General features: G+C 37.2%; 1 protein-coding gene across 4 annotated transcripts in view; it reads left to right on the top strand.

The window, feature by feature from the left end:
• slc2a9 (solute carrier family 2 member 9) overlaps window positions 1–20,727 on the top strand; it is a 152,704-nt gene that overhangs the window by 47,722 nt on the left and 84,255 nt on the right. For all 4 annotated transcript variants that reach the window (XM_011475095.3, XM_011475092.3, XM_011475093.3 and 1 more), the window contains exons 8-9: window positions 10,461–10,648; window positions 13,887–13,997. In XM_011475095.3, the coding sequence (XP_011473397.1) occupies window positions 10,461–10,648; window positions 13,887–13,997 (299 nt within the window). The remainder of the gene's footprint in view (window positions 1–10,460; window positions 10,649–13,886; window positions 13,998–20,727) is intronic.

Here is a 20,727-nt window from a genome sequence, read left to right as displayed (position 1 = left end):
ACTTTAAAGGCTGAAACGCTTAGAGATAAGTTAGTCAATGACACCAGCACATTTATGATCTGTATTTCTTTATTTTGGGTTTTGATACTTGGTTGTCATCAAAATAGTCTTCTGCTGGCTATACGTTTTATTATTGTGAAATTTGATCTGAAATTTGAAATTAGATTTTCTGCATTTAGTAACTTTCTCACAGACTCATACCTCTTACCATGCCCTAAATAAACAGTAACACTTGACAGCATTTTTCTTTGGTGCGTTGTAAGAAACCAGAAGCTACTGTGTGCGAGTCAAGGCAGGTGAGCGAATATTTTTGGTAATCGTGTATGTGCTAATTAGATTTTACTTAATGACCACATAACTAAAACATTAACTAGTTTTAGTATGAAAGCAATTCTTGTGGTCAAAAAACAATTATGAAAAATGGTTAGCCTGTCTCAGGGATGATTGCACAGTTCATAAATTATTATTAGGCCCCTTAATAATTCTCAAAAGAGCAACATACTTTATTTTCAGTTCTACTAATGAATTAGAACTTAATTCAGTCTAACTCATTTTGCCATTATGTCATTTTTGTTTTAACACAGCTGGTTTTCCATTACTTCTATTACTTTTCCATTACTTATTACTTATAGTTGCTGCATTTTGTCTTCCATCAGTAAAGCTGGGGATCAGCTACCAACCATACAGTCCCAGTGTCTCATGGCAGAGGCTCATAAGTAATTACTGCTTACTAAATGATTACCCGTGAGCATTTTCTTTTTGTACACCTTCAAATTAGTTCTGCTTCATACTGAGTACTTTCTAATTGCGTAATTAGTACTTGCCTGTTTGTTAATTCCTAAGATCAATTTAGAGATAGTGAATCAGTTATTGACCTGCTGAAGTGAATTAATAATTATTATAATAATAATAATTGATTGATTGACTTTATTTATCCCACAATGGGGGAAATTCTTCTCCGCATTTTGACCCATCCCATGGGGGGAGCGGTGAGCAGTGCTCAGGGGGTGACAGCTGGCTGGGGAGAGCAAGGATCGATCCGCCAATTCTCAGGTTGTTGGACGACCTGCTCTACCGCCTGAGCAAAACTGCATCCCATAATCCTGTCTCTTTTCCTCAGGTTGCTACATGAATGAAAGACGTGTTGTTTATTAGGCATTTTCTTTTTAGCAAATTGACTTTTATCTCATTAATAACTTCATAATGACAAGTATGCATTTGTTATGGCATCATAACACTTCTTTTTCCTGCTTTGTGATGTATTTCAACAAAGTGACTTTTCCTAGACTATTTGTTATGTTGCTATGAGAAATTTACTGAATTGAGTCCATCATTAGTTTATTGTAGTTTCAAGAGTAGCCTAGCAAAAAAAAAAAACACACTCAGAGTTCTACTGTTTTCGTTCCGTCTACCGCACAGACCTAGCTGCAGCTTGGCAGGTCTTTATTTTGTGTGGTCATTGTATGCTCAATGTGCCAACCCGCTCCCACATCGTAATGACCTGCTTTTAGTCTCCATCTGTTTTCTGAGATTCTCTATGCTGGGTTATGTCCCTAATCTCTACCCACCTGAACTTTCCTCAACCTCAGGAATTCCCTTTAGAGAAAAAAATGTCAAAGTTGGGAGTCTTCAGTCACTCAGAAGCCTTCAGTCAGTCACACTGATGTTAAAGTAACTGAAAGATGTCTACATGTTTTATATGATGTGCACAAAACATTTAGAAGATATAAAAAAGTAATGCAAGTTAAAGTTTCAACATGATTTTTTTTTAAAACTTCATGTGGAAAATTTGTGTTCATTACCTTTTCCTGCTGAGATTTCTTTGCCTTTGCAGCTGTTATGTGATACTGTTATTCTCAAGTACCTTATTTTTCACAGATAATTTAACCTGCAATTACTCCAACACTACAATAGAACAGCAAACTGTCACTGGGTTTGGCTGGGATAGGCTCCAGTATCCCCTTAACCTTGCACAGGACAAATGGGGAGTGGAAGATGGAGATGGATCAATCACCCCAACCCTCTTTCTTTTGCCACAATAGTAGAAAACATATTCAAGTTCCATGAAAAAATTACATATTGAATTGTCAATTGAAAATGACTTTCCATTTGATTTATGAGTGGAAGAAATTCCCATTAGAAACCGTGAAGAACGTGCTTTCCAATAAATGTCAAAGTTCCGAACAAAGTGCATGTCATTAAGGTTACCCTTAAAGCAGTCGCTGTTAAAAAATGCATTTGTCCTGTTTTCTGAAGTAGAACATTATTTTTGTTTTAAATAAAAAAAGAACACGGGCTTAGGAAAATGTTAACTTGAAATAAATAAAAAATATTAAGAAATAAAGATTTATAGAATTTTTGTACCACTCAGCACTCCCCAGGTTCATTTTATTATAATTTACCTTAAATATTGAGTTTAGCTTGCATAGTAATTATGCACCGCAGTAAATATATTTATTTGTTAACTATCTATCTCAGATGAGCTTTTTAAACTCAGCATATGATTTGTTCAATCCCCTGCTTTGGCTGCACCACAAATATCTACATTTTAGAGGAGCTTGTGGGATTTTCCTGTTCACTCACTCTTTTAATGAAGCTAATAAGTCAGCAGTTGCATTCTGCCTCTTTGTTGACAGGGTATTGATATTCCCACCACATGGCTCAGGGTAGATCAAATTAAATGTCTCCATCCAAATTCAAGATAGTCCTTTTTTGCTATTTTTTTTTCTTTCTTCTTTTTTGCTATTTTCAACCCGGTGATTTTTTTAACTTGTTATTAAAAATAGCAAATAACCTTTGTTATTCTTAAACATTAATTGGGAGAACACAATTTAGCCAAATAAACATCAATATAGCCCTTTCAGTTCCAAGGTTTGATGAGGTTTTCTCTTGACAGAATTTTTTTAGTTTCTTAAAAATAATATGATCCTGCTGGGATTTTAAATTTACAGCATCATTTAAAGCTTTTTAGTGCTGTGTGCTTAAAAAGTGCCCTGAGCTTGTTGGTTCTTGTTAACAGAGCTGTGCTGTATGCTCAGATGGTCCTCTGGATAAAGGCGGGGTTAACACAATGGTAAAATCCTTAAAAGACCACTAATTTTTGATATTATGCTTTTCTATTTCTTGACTGATCTCCTATTTTTCAGTTGTGTGAATATTTGACACTGTTTGAGACAACTAGAACTTTGATTTCTCACCAATCAACTCTTCCATAATATCTGTGGTTGTATTGGCATTTATATGGAGACTTTACTTCTTTGAGAATATGGGAAAATAAGTGTGTTCTGAGAAGTAGCTCCAAAAATAGCATGTTTGACTGGTGCAGTATTACAAAGTAAGTGTGCAGCATAAATATTCTATCTGAATAAAATTGGAAAACCACACAAAAATCGATCAAACTGGATTAAAAGAAAAAAGGTGATTATAGTGGCAAAAATTACATGAATGAGGTAATCAGGTATGGCATTTTTTGCTTCAGTTAGTGGGTGAGGTGAAACCAGCTCTTTTAGAGTAATTGTATTACCAATATGGCTCTTATGTAAACAGCAGCCAGTCAGTGCTATGGGTTAGAAGTCAGTGTTAGAGGCATAATGATAGAGTTTAGGATGACTGCCAAGACTGCCTCATTTTTTAAATGGGGGTTTTACCAGAGAGGGATTAGCAGATAAAGAATGAGATTAACAGATGTGCCACTATGCCGGTTTACGTTTCCCTGACTGGGTCAGACCCCCTGCTGACGCCGTCATAGTACCAACAAGCTTGGCTGTGGTAGGCATGCCAGCTCTGTTTTAGAAAGGGCCACCTGGTGAGAAAATACAACTGAAAGTGTGCACTGAGGACAGATACCTCATCCATCTATTAGCTTCCCCTTGTTCATTTAAGTTGTTTAAACTTTAGAAGAACACACAGAATTAGCTTTTAAAGTGACCTACATTTTTTTTTATTGTTTTGTAATTGTAAATGAATGCCAAAACATGCTTGTGCAAAGAAAACTTGTGCACCTTAAAATAAAACAACTGCAAGTGGAGAGTTACATTTGCGCTTTTGCAATACCAATTGCAAACCAGTGAAAAAAAGGGTGTATGTGTAAAAGAAAATGTATACCTCTAAATCTCTGCACACTGACAAAAACTGTTTCTGTCAGAGGGAATTTTCTGGTATGACAACATAAACATGTGAGTCTTCTCCACAGGGGAACACACAGGTCTACAATTATGGAGTTATTTTGTGCCATAAAGGTTGGGTAACATATTTTGGATATTCAAAAATATGGACATTAACCCTATAAAGCCCATCAAAGAATTGACAGGAAATAAAAGTAAAAATTGGAATTAAGATGTGTTTTAAAATGTTTTGGTAAAATCAAAAAGAAATTCCCATATTTCGGGATACAGGTAGTATTAATCATGATCCGTTGGGTGATTTGCGAGTTTTTGCTCACGACATTGTTAGTTTCAGATGCAAAAATATTGACTTGAGTGTTCAGGATAGAAGCATCTTATTTACCCACAATCTCAAATTTGATCCGCACATTTTTAACTTGGCCTACAAAAAAATAATCATTAACTAATATTGCATTCTTGATAGCAATATAGCTAGTAGTTATTAAAAAAAACAATAACAACTTGAAAACAAAATGTTTGAATCACAGTAGTAAATGTTGGCATTTTGCTCTGCCGACCATATATCATTTTTACTTCCAGTTCCTTTAGTTTTGTTCTCAGTGCTTTCCTTTGACTTCTGAACCGAGTTCACACTGACAGCTTTTAAGTTGGACATTAGGATTTTTTTTTTGTGCGGCAAGATTTTTTGCTATGGGTTCTGGCACAAACATCACAGGTGGGAGAGCTTTCTGCAGGTTTCTTTCCTATTGACTACTGTTGTTCTGAATTAAAGCCAGTAACAGCTCAGTGGCTGTCTCAGTGGCTGTCACTGGCTTTGAATGATGGCCACTCAAGAATGATGGTCATTTTTCTGTACTTAGCTGCTTTGTTCTTGCCATAATACAAATTTTAACAGTCTATTCAGTAGGACTATCAGCTGTGTATCCACCTGACTTCTACACAACACAACTGATGGTCCCAACCCTATTTATAAGGCAAGAAATCACACTTATTTAACCTGACAGGGCACACCTGTGACGTGAAAAATATTTCAGGTGACTACCTCTTGAAGCTCATCAAGAGAATGCCAAGAGTGTGCAAAGCAGTAATCAAAGCAAAAGGTGGTTACTATGAAAAATCTAGAATATGACATATTTTCAGCTGTTTGACACTTTTTTGTTATGTATATAATTCCACATGTGTTAATTCATAGTTTTGATGCCTTTGGTGTGAATCAACAATTTTCCTAGTCATGAAAATAAAGAAAACTCTTTAAATGAGAAGGTGTGTCCAAACTTTTGGTCTGTACGGTATATATATTGTGTAGATGCAAGCATGCTGCCAAAGTGAACCATGTGTTTATAAGTGGGACTTTCATATTCTAATGGTGAATTCATTTTTTGAAACTTTCACTGAAAAAAGTTTTGCATCTAATGGACATGAAGTGAAGTTGAGTGTTTCATTATGTGCTACCCTTTAACCCCTGTGCTATCTTAGATGACCCCACCCTTACATTGACGTGTTCTCCCTACCATTACAAAGGTGGATAAAGGTGAAAAGATTTCATGTAATCCATGGACACCAGTGAGGATCACAAACCATTGAAGAAAAAAGGTTCAGAGCACTGTCTAGTGGGTCTGGATGACCCAACTCCCAACGTTAAAGTGCTTAGGATAGTACAAGGGTTAAATTATGCATCATTTGATGCACTGTTGACACATTCATGACGCCTGGCAATCAAAATATTTTACAGCCCCATCTCTCATCCAAAAATGTGCTGCCACCCACTGAGGGGGCCTTTTGTCCACAGTCCTGCTCTGTTGTTCATTCCCAAAAGCTTTTAACAACAGGCGAGGGTATGACAGTCTCACGTTTTGACTTTGCTGTCCTCCTCACTTTAACAAAGCAAACTCAGCTGACCCTGATTTGTGAGTTAATTTCACGCCCTGTTCTTCCCTTTCAAATGAACAAAACACTGAAACTTCTCCCCTTGGAGGAGTGACTCATTCCTAACCCTAACATATAAGTGTGGAAACAAACAAATAAATGAGTAAACCTCAAAGGAAAGATAAATATTAAAGTTTTTAAAAATGCTCTGTGATGTATGGCATATATTCATATTGGATATAGTAAAATTGTACCACAGTGCATTCTAGACTGATGTCTTACCATATTTATGTATTTGAAGGAAGGGTGAGTGTTCTCCAACCATTCAGAAAAATGTGCATATATCTTTACACATTCCTGACAATAGTAGAATGTAATAACACTGAAAATCATATTAGATTTGCAAGCAGAAACATACAAGGCAACTTTGAACCTGTTTACCAGGGCAGCTAAGGCCAATAATATCTATCATTAAGTCTGTCTCCGTCTCTTCCTTCCTCTGCTGCAGTGCTGAATACAAATGCTGACTTTTTTTTTGCCGTACTTATTTATGAGAATGCTATTAACAATAATCTGTCATCTCTCTGGGACCTGAAACTTCCCATCTCACAAACAAACGGAAAAGTTGGAACACAAAGCCTTTGAAACTGTCTCAGTATAAAGATGAATTGGCCTTTATTTTCAGAGCTGTCCTGGCTTGTTTCACATTATGTTGTATTTTGCACAACCTCAAGTCTATATTTGGACATTAATGCATAAATGCACAACATCTTTAAAAACATAGATTTATGGGTAACTCCTTTCTTCCAAAGATTTAAATCTTAATCCTTTTGACCTTCACTTGACTTTCAAACATGCTGTGATGGGGAGAATGCTTTGGTGTAGGTTTGCTTTCTGGGGTACTTTTAGATAATAATTACATTTCTGTTCTGCCATTTTGTTTTTGCCAACATAAAGGTATTTTGCTTAAGGTTTGACATTTCATAATCCTAAACCACAACAAAAAGCAGAACAGATGACCCAAATTAAATCAGCATTTTTTAATTACTTTTTATTCTCCTTTTATGACAAATGTTGACAAAATTCTTAGCATTTGTAACCCTCATCATTCTGAAGTGATAGAGTTGGTGCTTGAGTCTGTAAATTATAGAGCCTTGATTAATGCTCTCACAAATGTCCTTTGAGAGGTAAATGAGGCTAATTGTTAAAATGGCTCATTTGCCCTTTAGAAAATATTCACATTTAGCATTATCATTTCACATTACACTCAGTTGCATTGGAAGGACACTGAAAACCTTGTGTCTAATTACATAGAAAGGCTGTAGGTGCAATTTGAGCATTTATTGTTGATTTTTATTATATTCACGTAAAAAGTCTAAAATTAACAGACAAAATTGTTGTTGCCTTTTGGTTAGTGAAAAAAAAGTACATTGGTTGATGAAATACCTTGAAACTGATCGAAATAAAAATCTGCTAAAAGTAATTACCGGTAATCAAACTCAGATGAAGGTTTTATATTATTTTGAAAAGAGTAAACAGCTAAAAGGAGGTTTTCTCATATTTTTGTTAATAACCTCTAAATTCTTAACTTTGTTCATCTATTACAGGGGTCGGGAACCTATGGCTCGCGAGCCATATATGGCTCTTTTGATGGTCACATGTGGCTCGCAGACAAATCTTTAATTATACTTTTTTTTCATTAGACCAGTCCTTCTCGGGCGCGATGCGATGCCAGAGGCGCGCAGTAGTAGCGGTGCTTGGAGAGAAAATCTGTGCCAGCGCTATCAGTTTACTATTATCTATTATTTCACAGAGTTTGTACCAGCCGGAAACCTGTGAATTGCCGTGCCCAAAACTGCACGCTCCCGTCTCTGATAAAGAGCGCGCAGTTGCGGGGACGGGAGGTGTGAAGAAGAAACCAGATAGTGGGGTTGAGGGGTTGTGGGGACAGGCAGCAGGTGAAACGCGCAGGGATTGTAATAACATAAAACCCGCTGTCCGTCACTCACTGCAGCGTGTGAGTGTGTGTTTGGCTCCACGTCTGCATGTGAGCAGTCTTTGTCACATCTAAAGAACATTCAGACCTACGATCACGTTTAAAGTCTCAACGCCTGCATGAAGCAGAAACGTTACTCACCACGTATCAACCAGACTAGACCATCAGCAAAACTACCACGAAAAATACTCATCATTTATTAGCAACAGCATAACAATGTTATTAAAAAGAATCCACAGACTTATTGTACTTTAAAAGTGTTGAATTTACATCAAATGCACACATTCATTTGTATATTTAGTTTTAAACATATTGTCGCGGACTGAGTTGGATGACTGTTGGGCCGCGTTAAAAGTTCTGGAGTTCATGAACGCATCAAGCAGAGATCTGATTGGCCCTCAGTTCTGTCGCTCAGCCTGTTGTTAGGTAGTTTGGACCAATGGGGTTCAGCTGTGGGCCGAATAAGGGAAATGGGAGGGCTGACGCGGCAGGAGCGAATATAAAGTTGGGAGAAGCGCTCTCGTCTCTGCGGGAGAGATTGAGGAGTTGCTGAATTAATTGTACGGCGTTTGTTGCGGTCTGCAGTAACCAGAATAAAGAACCTTAAATGAGGTTAAGTCTCCATGCCTCAGTGTGGTAAAGAGACACTACATTATTGTATGGCTCTTTCGAAATTACATTTAAAAATATGTGGCGTTTATGGCTCTCTTGGCCAAAAAGGTTCCCGACCCCTGATCTAGTACTTGGTGCAGCTGTAAACAAAAAAACTCTTAGGGTGTATTCAGACTGCACACAGTTGGTTTCCAGCTGACGAGGTGAGCTTTGGTTCGCTCAGATTCCTCAGTCTGAACACAATCTGTTCCCGGAGCGGAACAACTGAAGCAAAATGGCCACCGTAGCTGGTGATCACATGATGTAAACAGGGTAGGTATGTAGCAACCAATGAGCTGCGGACAAATGTAAAGTAACTATTGTCATTTTATCAAACACAAAAAAATGGTCCAACTATTTATTTGTTAGAACGTTTTTTTTTTTTTTTACCACAGCTAAAAATCCTATTTACATGCTTTTCTGTGTCTTGTTACGCGGCACCTGCGCTGCACTGCTGTGACTTCATCCTGAAACTACCTTTTAGTTTCTATAACAGAATTCTGTCAAAACAATGCCATAACTTAACATCACAGCGATGAGACACAGCAACTCATTGAAATGTGGTCGGATGAATGCAGCCTCTTTAACGTTACGCACATTGCCTCTCACTGTTTTTCCCACAAATCTATATGTCATAAACACCTGGCAGCCTGCCTTCATCCCTGATGCTTCCTCATCACTGCAGTTGTTAGCATCCTCTGAGTTAAAGCACACACGACTCGTCTTCTTGCCAGTAACCTTCTTGCAGGATGCCTCCACCGTAAAAAAGTAACAAGTAAAAAGTGTTGTTCCTAACATTCAAAACTAATAATCGACATAAAAAGTTTTAATAAGTTAACTGTCCGGATAAGGATTGTAAATCGCAGCACGTCCGTCTTTCTCTAGTCGTTTTCACCCGCCCTCGTAGATTCTGGCCAATGACTGACGAGATCTTTAGTCACGTGGTTTTGTTTACAAGCTTTGGTCCGTAACAGAATGGGCCGCTTGATGCCGGTCTGAATACAGACCAAAGCAAGGTTTGGAACTCGATCTAAAACAAATTAAGCGGACTCGATCCGGGAAAAAAATGATTTTTCCAGTCTGAATACACCCTTAAGCTTGCCTGCTCAAAAAAATAGAACACATTTTGAAATCAAATTTTCATTCATTGATTGTGTGTATTACTCACCCAAGGCAATAAATAATATTGCATTAGTTGGTTGTTAAAGAGTTAAGATGTAAAGTTCGGTTGACTTTTTTAATGAAAGCAAACAATATACCAATAGAGCATTTATCCTGACATCAAGGAAAAGTGTTTACCTATTCCTTTTGTGCCATTCATATTAATTCAAAATGTTTTTATAAGGCTTCTCCAGAGCATGTTATAAAGCATGTATCCTTTTTGAGATCAATAAAGTATTTTAAAATATTAATCAAATTGAGGTTATTTATTTACTTATTAATTTCTTTTTTTGCTGAATGTTGAATCTCAGCCTCTGGTCTGTTTTTAGAAAAAAACATTTACATTCTGTTTGGCTGCTTGATCAGAAGTGCTCAATCGTGGAGCATAAAGAATTCAAAGAATTGTAAATATTTCAAGGTTTACAGAGAGACTTTTGATTGCAAAGATACCAGGGATCCTGTTGAACTGCAGGACGCATCTTTAGATTTGTCAGGTTGACTAATTAGATGTTCTGGTTTCAACAAATAGCTCAATTTGTGAGAATGCACAATGTTCTCATTTGTCATGGAACAAATCTCCACTTTGATCTCAGCATGATGGCTGTTATTGGTGGTTCCTGCGTGTTGGATATTTTTTAATGCCATGCTCGTTTGTGTGTCAGCTTTTCAGAGATTTTTGGGGAAGAAGGATGTGTCCCAGGAGCTGGAGGAAGTCCATGCGGAGGCTCGAGCTCAGGACAACCTACACACTGTCTCAGTGTTACAGATGCTGAGGAGTCCAGCTGTTCGCTGGCAGCTCATCACCATCATCATCACAATGGCCTGCTATCAGCTCTGCGGCCTCAATGCTGTAAGATGATGCAGTTGTTTCACTTGATAGTGAAATACTTTAGGTTGTCCAAACAGTTTTTCCTCCTTTGCTATAGTGGGATTTCATTTTTATTATGTATTGATTTTTTGTGAAAGTTGCTAAGTGGGAACTTTAGCTTAAATCAATCAAAATTATTGACAGTGTCAAGGCTTAACTAACGATTTGTCCTTGATGACTTGAATGAATGAATTGACCTTTTGGAGAATTATTATTTTTTGTCTATTAAAGACAAATTGTTGTGTTAAATTTGTGGTATGGCAAACACAGTGAGTCAGGCATGTCCAAAGTCTGGCTAATTCGCCAAATGCGGGGTTCACATTTCCACTGGCCCACAGGCTTCCGTCATATATGCGGCCCTCAATTATGATTTCTTGATTGGGATTGGCTAAATTATGTTATAAGCCGTTGTGAACCTTGTTTATACTTCAAAGTGATTTGTAATCGCCATGGGGCCATCATAGCGGAATCCTCCCGATCGCAAAATGTGACACCTGCTGAGGACATCACCTGCGACTGGAATTTTAAAACTGAAGTGCAACTGCATGCAAATTGGGTCATTTAACCTGGGTTTATTTTGAGTGATTAGAGTACAGGATCACGTAGCAACTCTGTCCAGAAAAAATGTCTTTTTAACACTGCAGATAATGAAAAGTTAAATGAAGAAGTTAGAAAATAGCTAACTTCACACAACTAACAGCTAACAGAGAGCTGACAACTAGAGAGAAAATAGAGGAAGTTATAATAGTTAGAAAAATATATCGTAAATCTCATATCTTGCACCACTAGAAAATGTTATTCAACCCTTTTTTATTTTAGTTTTTTTCCACCTCCGTATTGCCTGCCACTATTTAGTGGATGAACATACCACTCCTCCTTTGTCTTTCATGTACCTGCACATTCGCAGATGCAGTGTATGATAAGTGTATGATCCAGATGTCTTTAAAAATAAAGGCTGAAGACAATCGCTTAAAAAGTATAAATGCCACTTAGAAGGTCATGGTAGTTCTCATGGACAGTTGCTAGCAAAACCAGCCCACATTAGTATGACTTAGACAGCGCAGCTCTAGTTAGGACTGATGCGACGGCTGATCTCTATGAAGTATAAACCAACCTCATGCAACAACTCGTGGCCTTCAGAGCCTGAATGGTCAAACAAGAAGCACACATTTATCTGTTACGGTGTTATTTTTCTGTTCACATGATTTAAAACTAGAATTTTACTGTAAGCATTTAATAGTGAATAATATGTAACATTTCAATTGAACTTGCATTTAATGTTGCCAAAAGGTTTTAGACAACATTTATTTAAAATAATTTAGATAAAACATTATTCATTCATTCATTTTCTATTCCGTTTTGTCCCTTTCGGGGTCACGGGGCTGCTGGAGCCTATCCCGGCCACTTGTGGGCGAAGGCAGGGGACCCCCTGGACAGGTCGCCAGTCTGTCGCAGGGTAGAATGTCCACAACCAAACATCCATTCACTCTCACACTCACACCTATGGACAATTTAGAGTTGCCAGTTAACCTATGAAGCATGTTTTTTGACGGTGGGAGGAAGCCGGAGATCCCGGAGAGAACCCACGCATACACGGGGAGAACATGCAAACTCCACACAGAAAGGTCCCCTGTTGATGTTGTTTTTTCATGTCCCCCAGCCAGGACTTTAACCGGGGGCCTTCTTGCTGTGAGGCAAGAGCGCTAACCACTGCACCACCGTGCAGCCTGAGATAAAAAAATTATTTAGATAAAATTCTGTTCAATGTGAAAAAAGGAAAAGCATTCCAGTGCAAAACACATTTGTCATGAAATGGTGAATTTGCATATAATGTTATTATAAGGGTTCAGAGAATGCAGGCCGATTGGTTGGCCCTCACACGTTTCATTTTACCAAATCTGACCTTTGCAAAAGGTTTGGACACCCCTGGAGTAAATACTTCAGCTACCATACTGACATTTTGTGCCATCTGTGACTCATCACTTAACCGTGTGACCAAAAGCTTGAGATTAGAGTGGGACTTGTGAGCATATCTGCTGTATGCAAGAGCAATTTATTTTCACGATTTTTCCATCAGAGGAATGACCGCTTAAGCCAGATGGCAGGTTTTACATGGCAGACATGGCGTACATTTAATTGACAGCCATTCCTTAAATTCCAGCTCTGAGTTGGGGTTGAATCCCACTGTGCTTTAAGTCTTGGCAAGGACTTGTGACCATGAATTTATGAGGTAGTTTCCAAAAAAATCTTTCTGAATATTTACACAACTTATCCGTTTTCTGGCATGAGTTGTATGGGCTCAATCTTGAGATGCAAAAACGTTGAATATGTTCTTGCCCTTATACAAATTAAGCAAGATAAGAACATTCTCACTGTTGTCTCAAACTGTTTTTAATTTAGTTTCCAAAGCCTGTTAAGAATGTGAGACAAGCTTACACCAAAAGGTCCAATTTGTTGACAATAATGCATAAACATTTTATTGGCACTTTAACAGGAGGCCTGCTGACTGCTCACATGCACTGTCCCATTAGTATCTTTTTGGTGACAAGAACATCAATACTGCCTGTTAGGAGATGGATCAGGTGTGTCAGCATGCAGCACACAGTACACCCCCCCTCCCTGGGGGTTTTCTGCATCTGCAGAAGTGACCTGTGAAAAAAACCCACATGTGTTTCATAAGTTCATCAATGTGTCTCACCGTGTGAACTAGCTTTGTTTCAGAAACCACAGAAAACATTCCTTAAGGAAAGCAAGAAAGATTATTGCTCAAATTAGAGGGACTTTGTGTCTCTTTGTGGGGATTTGTGGACATTGGGCTTTTCTTTTTCTACAGTACTCCACATTTAATCATCCTGCTCCCACTGTGCTACAGTGCATTTAGGTGGTAATGAATGTTGGCCAACCATCGGACCTACTTCCCTTCTCCTAGGCTTGCATGGCAAATAATAGCCTAGCATAAGAAGGAGACTGATTAGTTTTTACAGTCCCACCACTGTCAACATGATTTTCTATATACAAAGCAGAAGACACTGATGGCACTAATAGTTAAAGCAATAAGTTTTTTAAATATAAAGCAGTATATTACTTTTGTGAGAAAAATATGATTTTAAATGTCCTTTTAAATTACTGATTACTTTTACAGAAAAACAACAAAAAATGGTTGTGATCTTGGTAAAAGAAAAAAAGGAAGGTGGTTTTAAGTTGATTTATTCTATTGCAGATCTGGTACTACACTAATGGGATCCTTCGGGAAGCAGGCTTTGCTGAAAACATCCTACCCTATATCACATTGAGCACAGGGGCTGTTGAAACTCTGGCTGCCATCATCTCTGTAAGTACGCTTGTGTTATTTGAACACACATGAGGTGGTTTGGATTTTCCAGCTTTTAAGAGTTAGTGATAGCACAGATAGGTAGACTGCAATGCTTCATGTGTAAATTTGTTTAGAATAGTGTTGTGGAACTGTTTGTTTGCTAAATGTGAAACTTTTGAGGATTTGATAGCTTACAGAAAAAAAAGTATTTTAGTTGGAAACAATGTAGTGCCATAAATAGGCAGTGCTGACAGTGAGGTTTCAACATAAAAAGGGGTTTTCATGTTGGTTCACCAGCTTTCATGGTGGCTGAGCATTAGAACTCATCCTCTCCAGGGAATGCTCTACACTCTAGAGATGGACATTTTTTCAGGAATTAATAAAGAGTAGAAAAAGAAAACTTGATAGAAAACCAGATTAACGTTGTTTCTCATACTTTTCTGTGAATGTGTTTCTATATTTAGTAGAAACTCATTAAGGCTACTCACTGCAACATCTTGGCTTTCAATTAGACTCTAAGTGACTCATTTATTTGAGCCTAGTATAATGAAACCTATATCAAGTTTGGATAAAACTCCTAACAACAGCTGTATGTTATTATGATGAAAGACAAATTCAAAACACAATTTTCTGAGTATTAAAAATGTAAAAAAAAAATATTTGATGCTTGCCAAAAGAATTCTTTGATAAGGATTTAGGGGGTGAAGTCTACCGATTACACTTTCTGTTCTCCAACAGCAGGGAACAACTTCCAGAATTCTTTGACATGACCTGTAGTTTTCTGTATTGATTGTTTTGCTTTAGGAACCAACAATAACTGATGTTTACATGCCATTTTATGCATTTAGTCTGACGTAGGAACAATTGTGAAGACTATGCTATCGATGTACGTAACATATTATATTTACACAAATATCTTCAAGTGACTTACTTTTCCATAACTAGTAAACTGAGGGGAAAAACTTGAATGCCTCCCAGACAAGTACTGTGAACACCAGCTGCTGGTAGCAGACCTCCAGATGGGATCCTGCAGGAGGAGCCAGAGGAGACGTCTAGAGACGAAGGGCCTGGATATTTGATCATTTGCTTAGTTTACAGCTGCACTCATTTTGGGCAAAATTAGTCCTCCACACTGCTTTAGAGACTTGCACAAAAAAATTGTTGTGGAATTTAATTAGACTTTGCACATGAATGTAAATTACACAATGCCTATTCACCATTTTCTTCAGACAAAGACATTTGAATTAAGTAAGGGATATAACCAATGAGGTGTCGGTTATCAGAAATTAATAGACAACACAGACACCTAAAACGTCCAACGCGTTGCTTCCATGAAGTGTCTTATCTTCTTTTTCTTTGATTCTTTTCTCTCTTTCTCTTCTGTTGTATTGTAGTCTTCAAAATGGCCAAATTAACCAAACAGGTTAAAGTAAACTATAAAATCCCTCGTCTTTTCTACTGTCTCGTTCTTGTGATAAACTATAAGGTATGACAACCCCATGATTTTTTTGTTTATTTAAAAAATGTTAATAATTGAAATACCATCTGGCGTTAAGGTCAGCGCAGTGATGAAGAACATTTGGCCGATGTGACCGGTACATCTTTTTTAGGTGTGGTATGTGGATTATCACTTTTTAATCCACACCCTGCAGCCAATCAGAATCGAGTATTCAGCCGAACCATGGTATAGTTATGGACCATTAATTTCTCAAATACATTTCACAAGAGATTAGCAGAGACAAATTTCTTTTATGGGTCTTTTTTCAGTAACTTTAACCCTTTTGGCTGATATTTAGTGTTGTTTTTGAAAGAAGAGCCAGAACAAATCTGAACAAAACTGCATCCCATCCGCTCTCTTCTTTTACTTCTGTTAGAACCCCAGTGGGCTAACATATTCTTGAGTTTCCAACTAGCCCAGGTCCACAGAAGACGCTCTTTGATCTGAAGCAGAGGTTACGCCGCTGTGTGACTTAACTGAAAAGGCATCTTACTCCAATTATCCAGACAACAGTGTTCACTGCAATTTATGCAGCAATGTCCAGTCGGTAGACGTTAACTTCCTAAGTTTTACTGGTAGCTAAGCAGAAACATCAATATTCTTACAAATTATTTGGGGTTTTGTTTTCTGAAATAAAAAAAGGAAAATTTTATATTTTAATTCAAAGTGAAACATGCTTTTTAAATTTCAGGAGAAGCAATTCAGAACAAATTAATCTTTCTATTGTAATTTATAATGGTAAGAAATGTGGATGTACTGTATTTATACACATTTGAATTAACAAAAACAACAGTGGTTCACAAATATGTGTGTCATAATTTGGAAATCAAAAGACAACTGGAGAAGCTTTGAGGGGTTTGCAATTAAAAGAAATAAGTAGTTGGACATCAATCATTTCACTTCTTTTTACAAGACTAAAAATAAGGCTTAAACAAAGCCGTGTGCATGTTGACACTGTAGGGCTTCTGTGACATGTTCAGTAATGTGTTACTGCTGGACAAGAATCCAAAGAACAATAGAAAAGAAAAGGAAAAGAAAAATGGAGAAAAAAGGAGCTTATGTTGCATGATTTGGTGAGAGGATTTGTTGTTTTCCTACATACACTGTATTTGTTCTTTTACAGTCATTCAATTCTTTAAAGTAACAAACTAAAAGATGAAATGTTTAAAAACAAAACAACAAAAGATTAAAATCTCATAAAGCAAGAAAACATTGTGTTTTAAACTAGAACATAAATCTCTCAAGAATTGTTTCCACATTCTAAATTTGATAGCAGCATTAGATTTCAAGAAAAAATGAGGGAGAAAGTGTCACACTTTATATATTAACATTATATTAAATGGTCAATCAAGCTGAATAAAATTAAGGAATGAAAAAAAAGGGGTCATGTTTTACATGAGATAGAATTCAAGCTGTTTAACACTTTGTCGTTTTTTGGTTAAGCCTTTCTTTCGCATTGGGCGGAGGCCCTGGGGATGGAGGCCCCTGAAGATGGGTCGATGGTAGTTCTTTTTGATGTGCCAAAGGTTTTTAGCTGATGACAGGTCAGGACTGTGGCTTGACAGTTTTTCGTCCAGTCTCTACTGCAAATCCATAATTATGATAGAAGCAAAAATATCATGAAGACTGTGGCTTTAATGGGTCATGTTCACACATTCATTCTTTTTGGCATGATAGAGGAATAATGGACTTCAGAGGATGAAGCAGAGGGCTGTGTGCTTGGACAGGGATTTCTACAACTGTTCCTGAGTCTCTGCATTAATCTTTGTTACAGAATCAAGCCTGCTTTTAATTCAGCACCATCATTTATATTCCATGTGGACGTTGGTGATACAATTTTGCACAGACAAATGTGTTCTGCCCATCTGTACTTCTGCATTAATCTTCCTCACTAATCTGCGTTAATACCCAGTTATACAATTAAACTACTGCTGTTTAAACAACTTAAGCTGCAAGATTTTTTCCAGGTTGTTCTTTTAGAGTTCCTAAATTTTTGTTGCATGTAAATGCATGTGGGGGTAATTTTTTTTTTGTTGCCACCTTCTTTCTGTGTTTTAAAGACTGCAAATTCCTTATTTTGTTTTTATTGCATTTTATGTCACAAAGCGTTTATAGTTAGTTAGACCTGTAGGGAAACATATTATATAACATTTCCTGTCCTAAGTATGGTAATTTCTACTTTAGTTACATCTATTATTACGTAATAACTGTTTTCCTATGTTTTTTCCCAACCAAAGGTGAAATTATATGCAATCATTCAAGACAGTGTTTCTCCATGCATGACACATCCCTTTTACTATTTTTTTCTATTCTGATTAACTTTGCTTTGGGAAAAATATCAAATAAATAATAATAAAAATTTTGAATCTTCACCCAAATAAATGTTTTCTTTATCTGAACCTTGTTCAGATTTTGTGTGCAAAGTTTTCAATGATTGATCTAACACTGGTCAGTAACCGCCGCGCTTGAATGATGAGAAGCAGTCTCCATCACAGTAAAAAAGACTCTTTAACATATTTGAAATTACATTTTCTTTAGTTTAACCTCCAGTCAAACTGTTAAAAATCAGTGCCTTTTACCAGAGAAGACTATACTAAAAGTCCTCCTGTTTCCAACTCACTGATAAATCTAAATTGAGTCTGGGAACAGTTTGCTTTATAAGAATTTAGAAATTTAACCTTAATTGACCTTTTGGCTAGTTTTCTTATTTATCTGTGCAGATTAGACTATGAAAGAGGGTTTTTTTTGTCATCTGTAATCACAATGACAGGCATGTTGCTGCTTCCTTTAGGAACATCTGTCAGAAGCAGCTGGTTTGCCCACAGATTCAAGTGGAAGAGGAAATGACAGACATTACTTTTAATTAACCTCTGTAAAATAAAAAAAGGGCTTTTTTTTAATAAATGAAGTGTATCACTACTGCTGTGGAGATAACCACAGATGCAAAGTTTCCAGATAGAGGAAGAGGATTTGCATTGCAACCACTTTAATGAAATGTCTATGTTAATGCACATTTAAAACTCTTGCATTGCTATACATATTTTTAAGACCATTTTCGGGCTAGGCATACAAAACGTGCGTCCATTAAATGCGTTTTAAACATAAAACCAGGCAGATCTTTTACCAGTCAGGGACTCTGATTTGGTAGTGACGTGTGGATGGCTCGAAACTACCAACTGGGGCAAGATTCCTAAGATTTGCACCTCTTCTATTTCAAACTAAGCCTCTTCCAACTGTCGGTACATGTGTCCTCATTGGGTGGTGACAGCAGGGTGAACACCATACAGTGTATGCTAAACGTGAGTTCAAGAATGCGCGTTAACCGCCGGTCAAAGAAGAAGAAAAAAGTATTACTGTGATTTTCAGTGGAATATCTTCTCATCTTCAAAGATGATCTATGTGTTTTGTTCTTATCATTCTCCTCTTCAGTTCATATTTCATATTGAAAAAGTATAACCAACTCTTTCCCTTTGATGTATTCACAACAACTATATTTTGGTTCAGATCTAGAAACCTTTGATTAAAAAAATAAAATGTCTTTTTTCTCTTAATTTTTTTCTGTAAGAATCCTGCACTTTTTAGCTTCCTGAATACTTGCAGTTAGAAGTTGGACACGGATAAAACAGATGATTAGAAGAGACTGTTCACACAGTATCTACAGAACATCCTTTTAAATGTAAATTAAAGCTTTCCTTGTGCTTCACCCTTGCATGCGGCCTTGACCATAAAGTCAACTGCTTCATAAATGCTTCGCTTATTTATCAACTCTCCTAGCTGTGTTTGTTCTAATGTGTTTCATTATTTTCAACCATAGCTATTTTCAAAACACATTAGGGATAAGGGGAGAAAAAAAACGATTACGAGCCACTAAATGTAACATGCTATCCATTGACCTCCTGCTTACTTTTCTAGTGTCCCTCTGGGCAAACACCCTTTTAATGCAGCACACTTGTCACTATTCGACTGACTTAGAAGCAAGAGCCGAGGACTTTGTGCCACCATGCATTAATTCAAACTCGTCCGCTGGTGTCGTCACACTCCAGAGCCTTTTGGCAAATTTAATTTCTAAAAATAAAAAATTTTTTTGGAATCTGGAGGTGTTGTAAAATCAAATGATTATATAAAATTACAATCCAAACCTCATAGTGCTTGAACTTACTCATATCATTGGGGTATAAATATTTTGGGCACCAGTGTAGTTATTACAGTATGCTTTGGCTTTAATTGTTGTCATAAGTATGTTTTTGAATCCTAATTTTGCATTTGTTTGGAGGAGATTGCAGAAGTAGCAGAACCGGAGGAGACAGTTTTTTGTAACAGCTTGTCTGATTTTTGATGTGATGCGTTATGACTGGACACTTTAAGCCTGCCAACGGTGAGGGCGGAAGTTGCCATTCTGACCTCTGTCAAATCTGCCAAGAAGCAGGATAAGATTGAGACACTGGCTTGTGTGCAACTAGAAAGTTAAAGACCCACTCTAATGAAAATCGTGTTTGAGTGTTCTTGTAGAATTTTTCTTATAATGGAGGACATAAAAACAACAATATTTAACATAGCATGTCTGAGTTTTTTTTTCTTTCTCAAATTGTTGTGAATCAGGAACAGACAAAAAAAGGTTGTTGTTGTGACGTAGAAGCTTCATTCTGATGCAGGCAACTTGTTCCATGTACATCTTTGTTTTCCACTTCTGAGCTTGCACCCTTAATTTTAGGTTGGGGTTGTAAGCTAGCGGGAGAACGTGTAAACGGATGATAGGACATGGGGGTGGGCTTACGCTGCGCAAAGAGTTCCACCCACAACTCAAAAGCAAATTTCTACAAAAAAACTACTGCCATTTTGTGGCATAATCATGATTAAAAGACCAATGGAAATGCTTTTACAATCGATCAAAAGATGATCGGAGTGGGACTTTAGAGGTCTGCGTTCATAATCATCAGTTCACTGCTTGTCTTTGCTCACAAAGACACATAAAGCTGGAAGCATGTAAGTAATTTTTGTCAGTAATGGAACGGCTTCTTTGTCTCATTCAGTTGGAGATTTAACTGCTGTCATTTTTCATCCAGTTTATTGTATCGGCAATTATAGAAAACACATAAGCATGAAACAACAGTGTTCAAAATCTTTCTGCACTGAAGAGTAGACAACTGAATGAAAGACAAATTCACACAGTTTCCCAGTCTCATAGGTCTTTTCTGTCCCCAGTTATATTTTATGAGGTCCTGCAAAAGACAAACTTCTGCTGCCATTCTC

Source organism: Oryzias latipes, chromosome 5, assembly GCF_002234675.1.
Source record: "Oryzias latipes chromosome 5, ASM223467v1".
Lineage (NCBI taxonomy): Eukaryota > Metazoa > Chordata > Actinopteri > Beloniformes > Adrianichthyidae > Oryzias > Oryzias latipes.
Note: the sequence above shows the minus strand (reverse complement) of the source record. Positions and strands in the feature narration are given on the sequence as shown.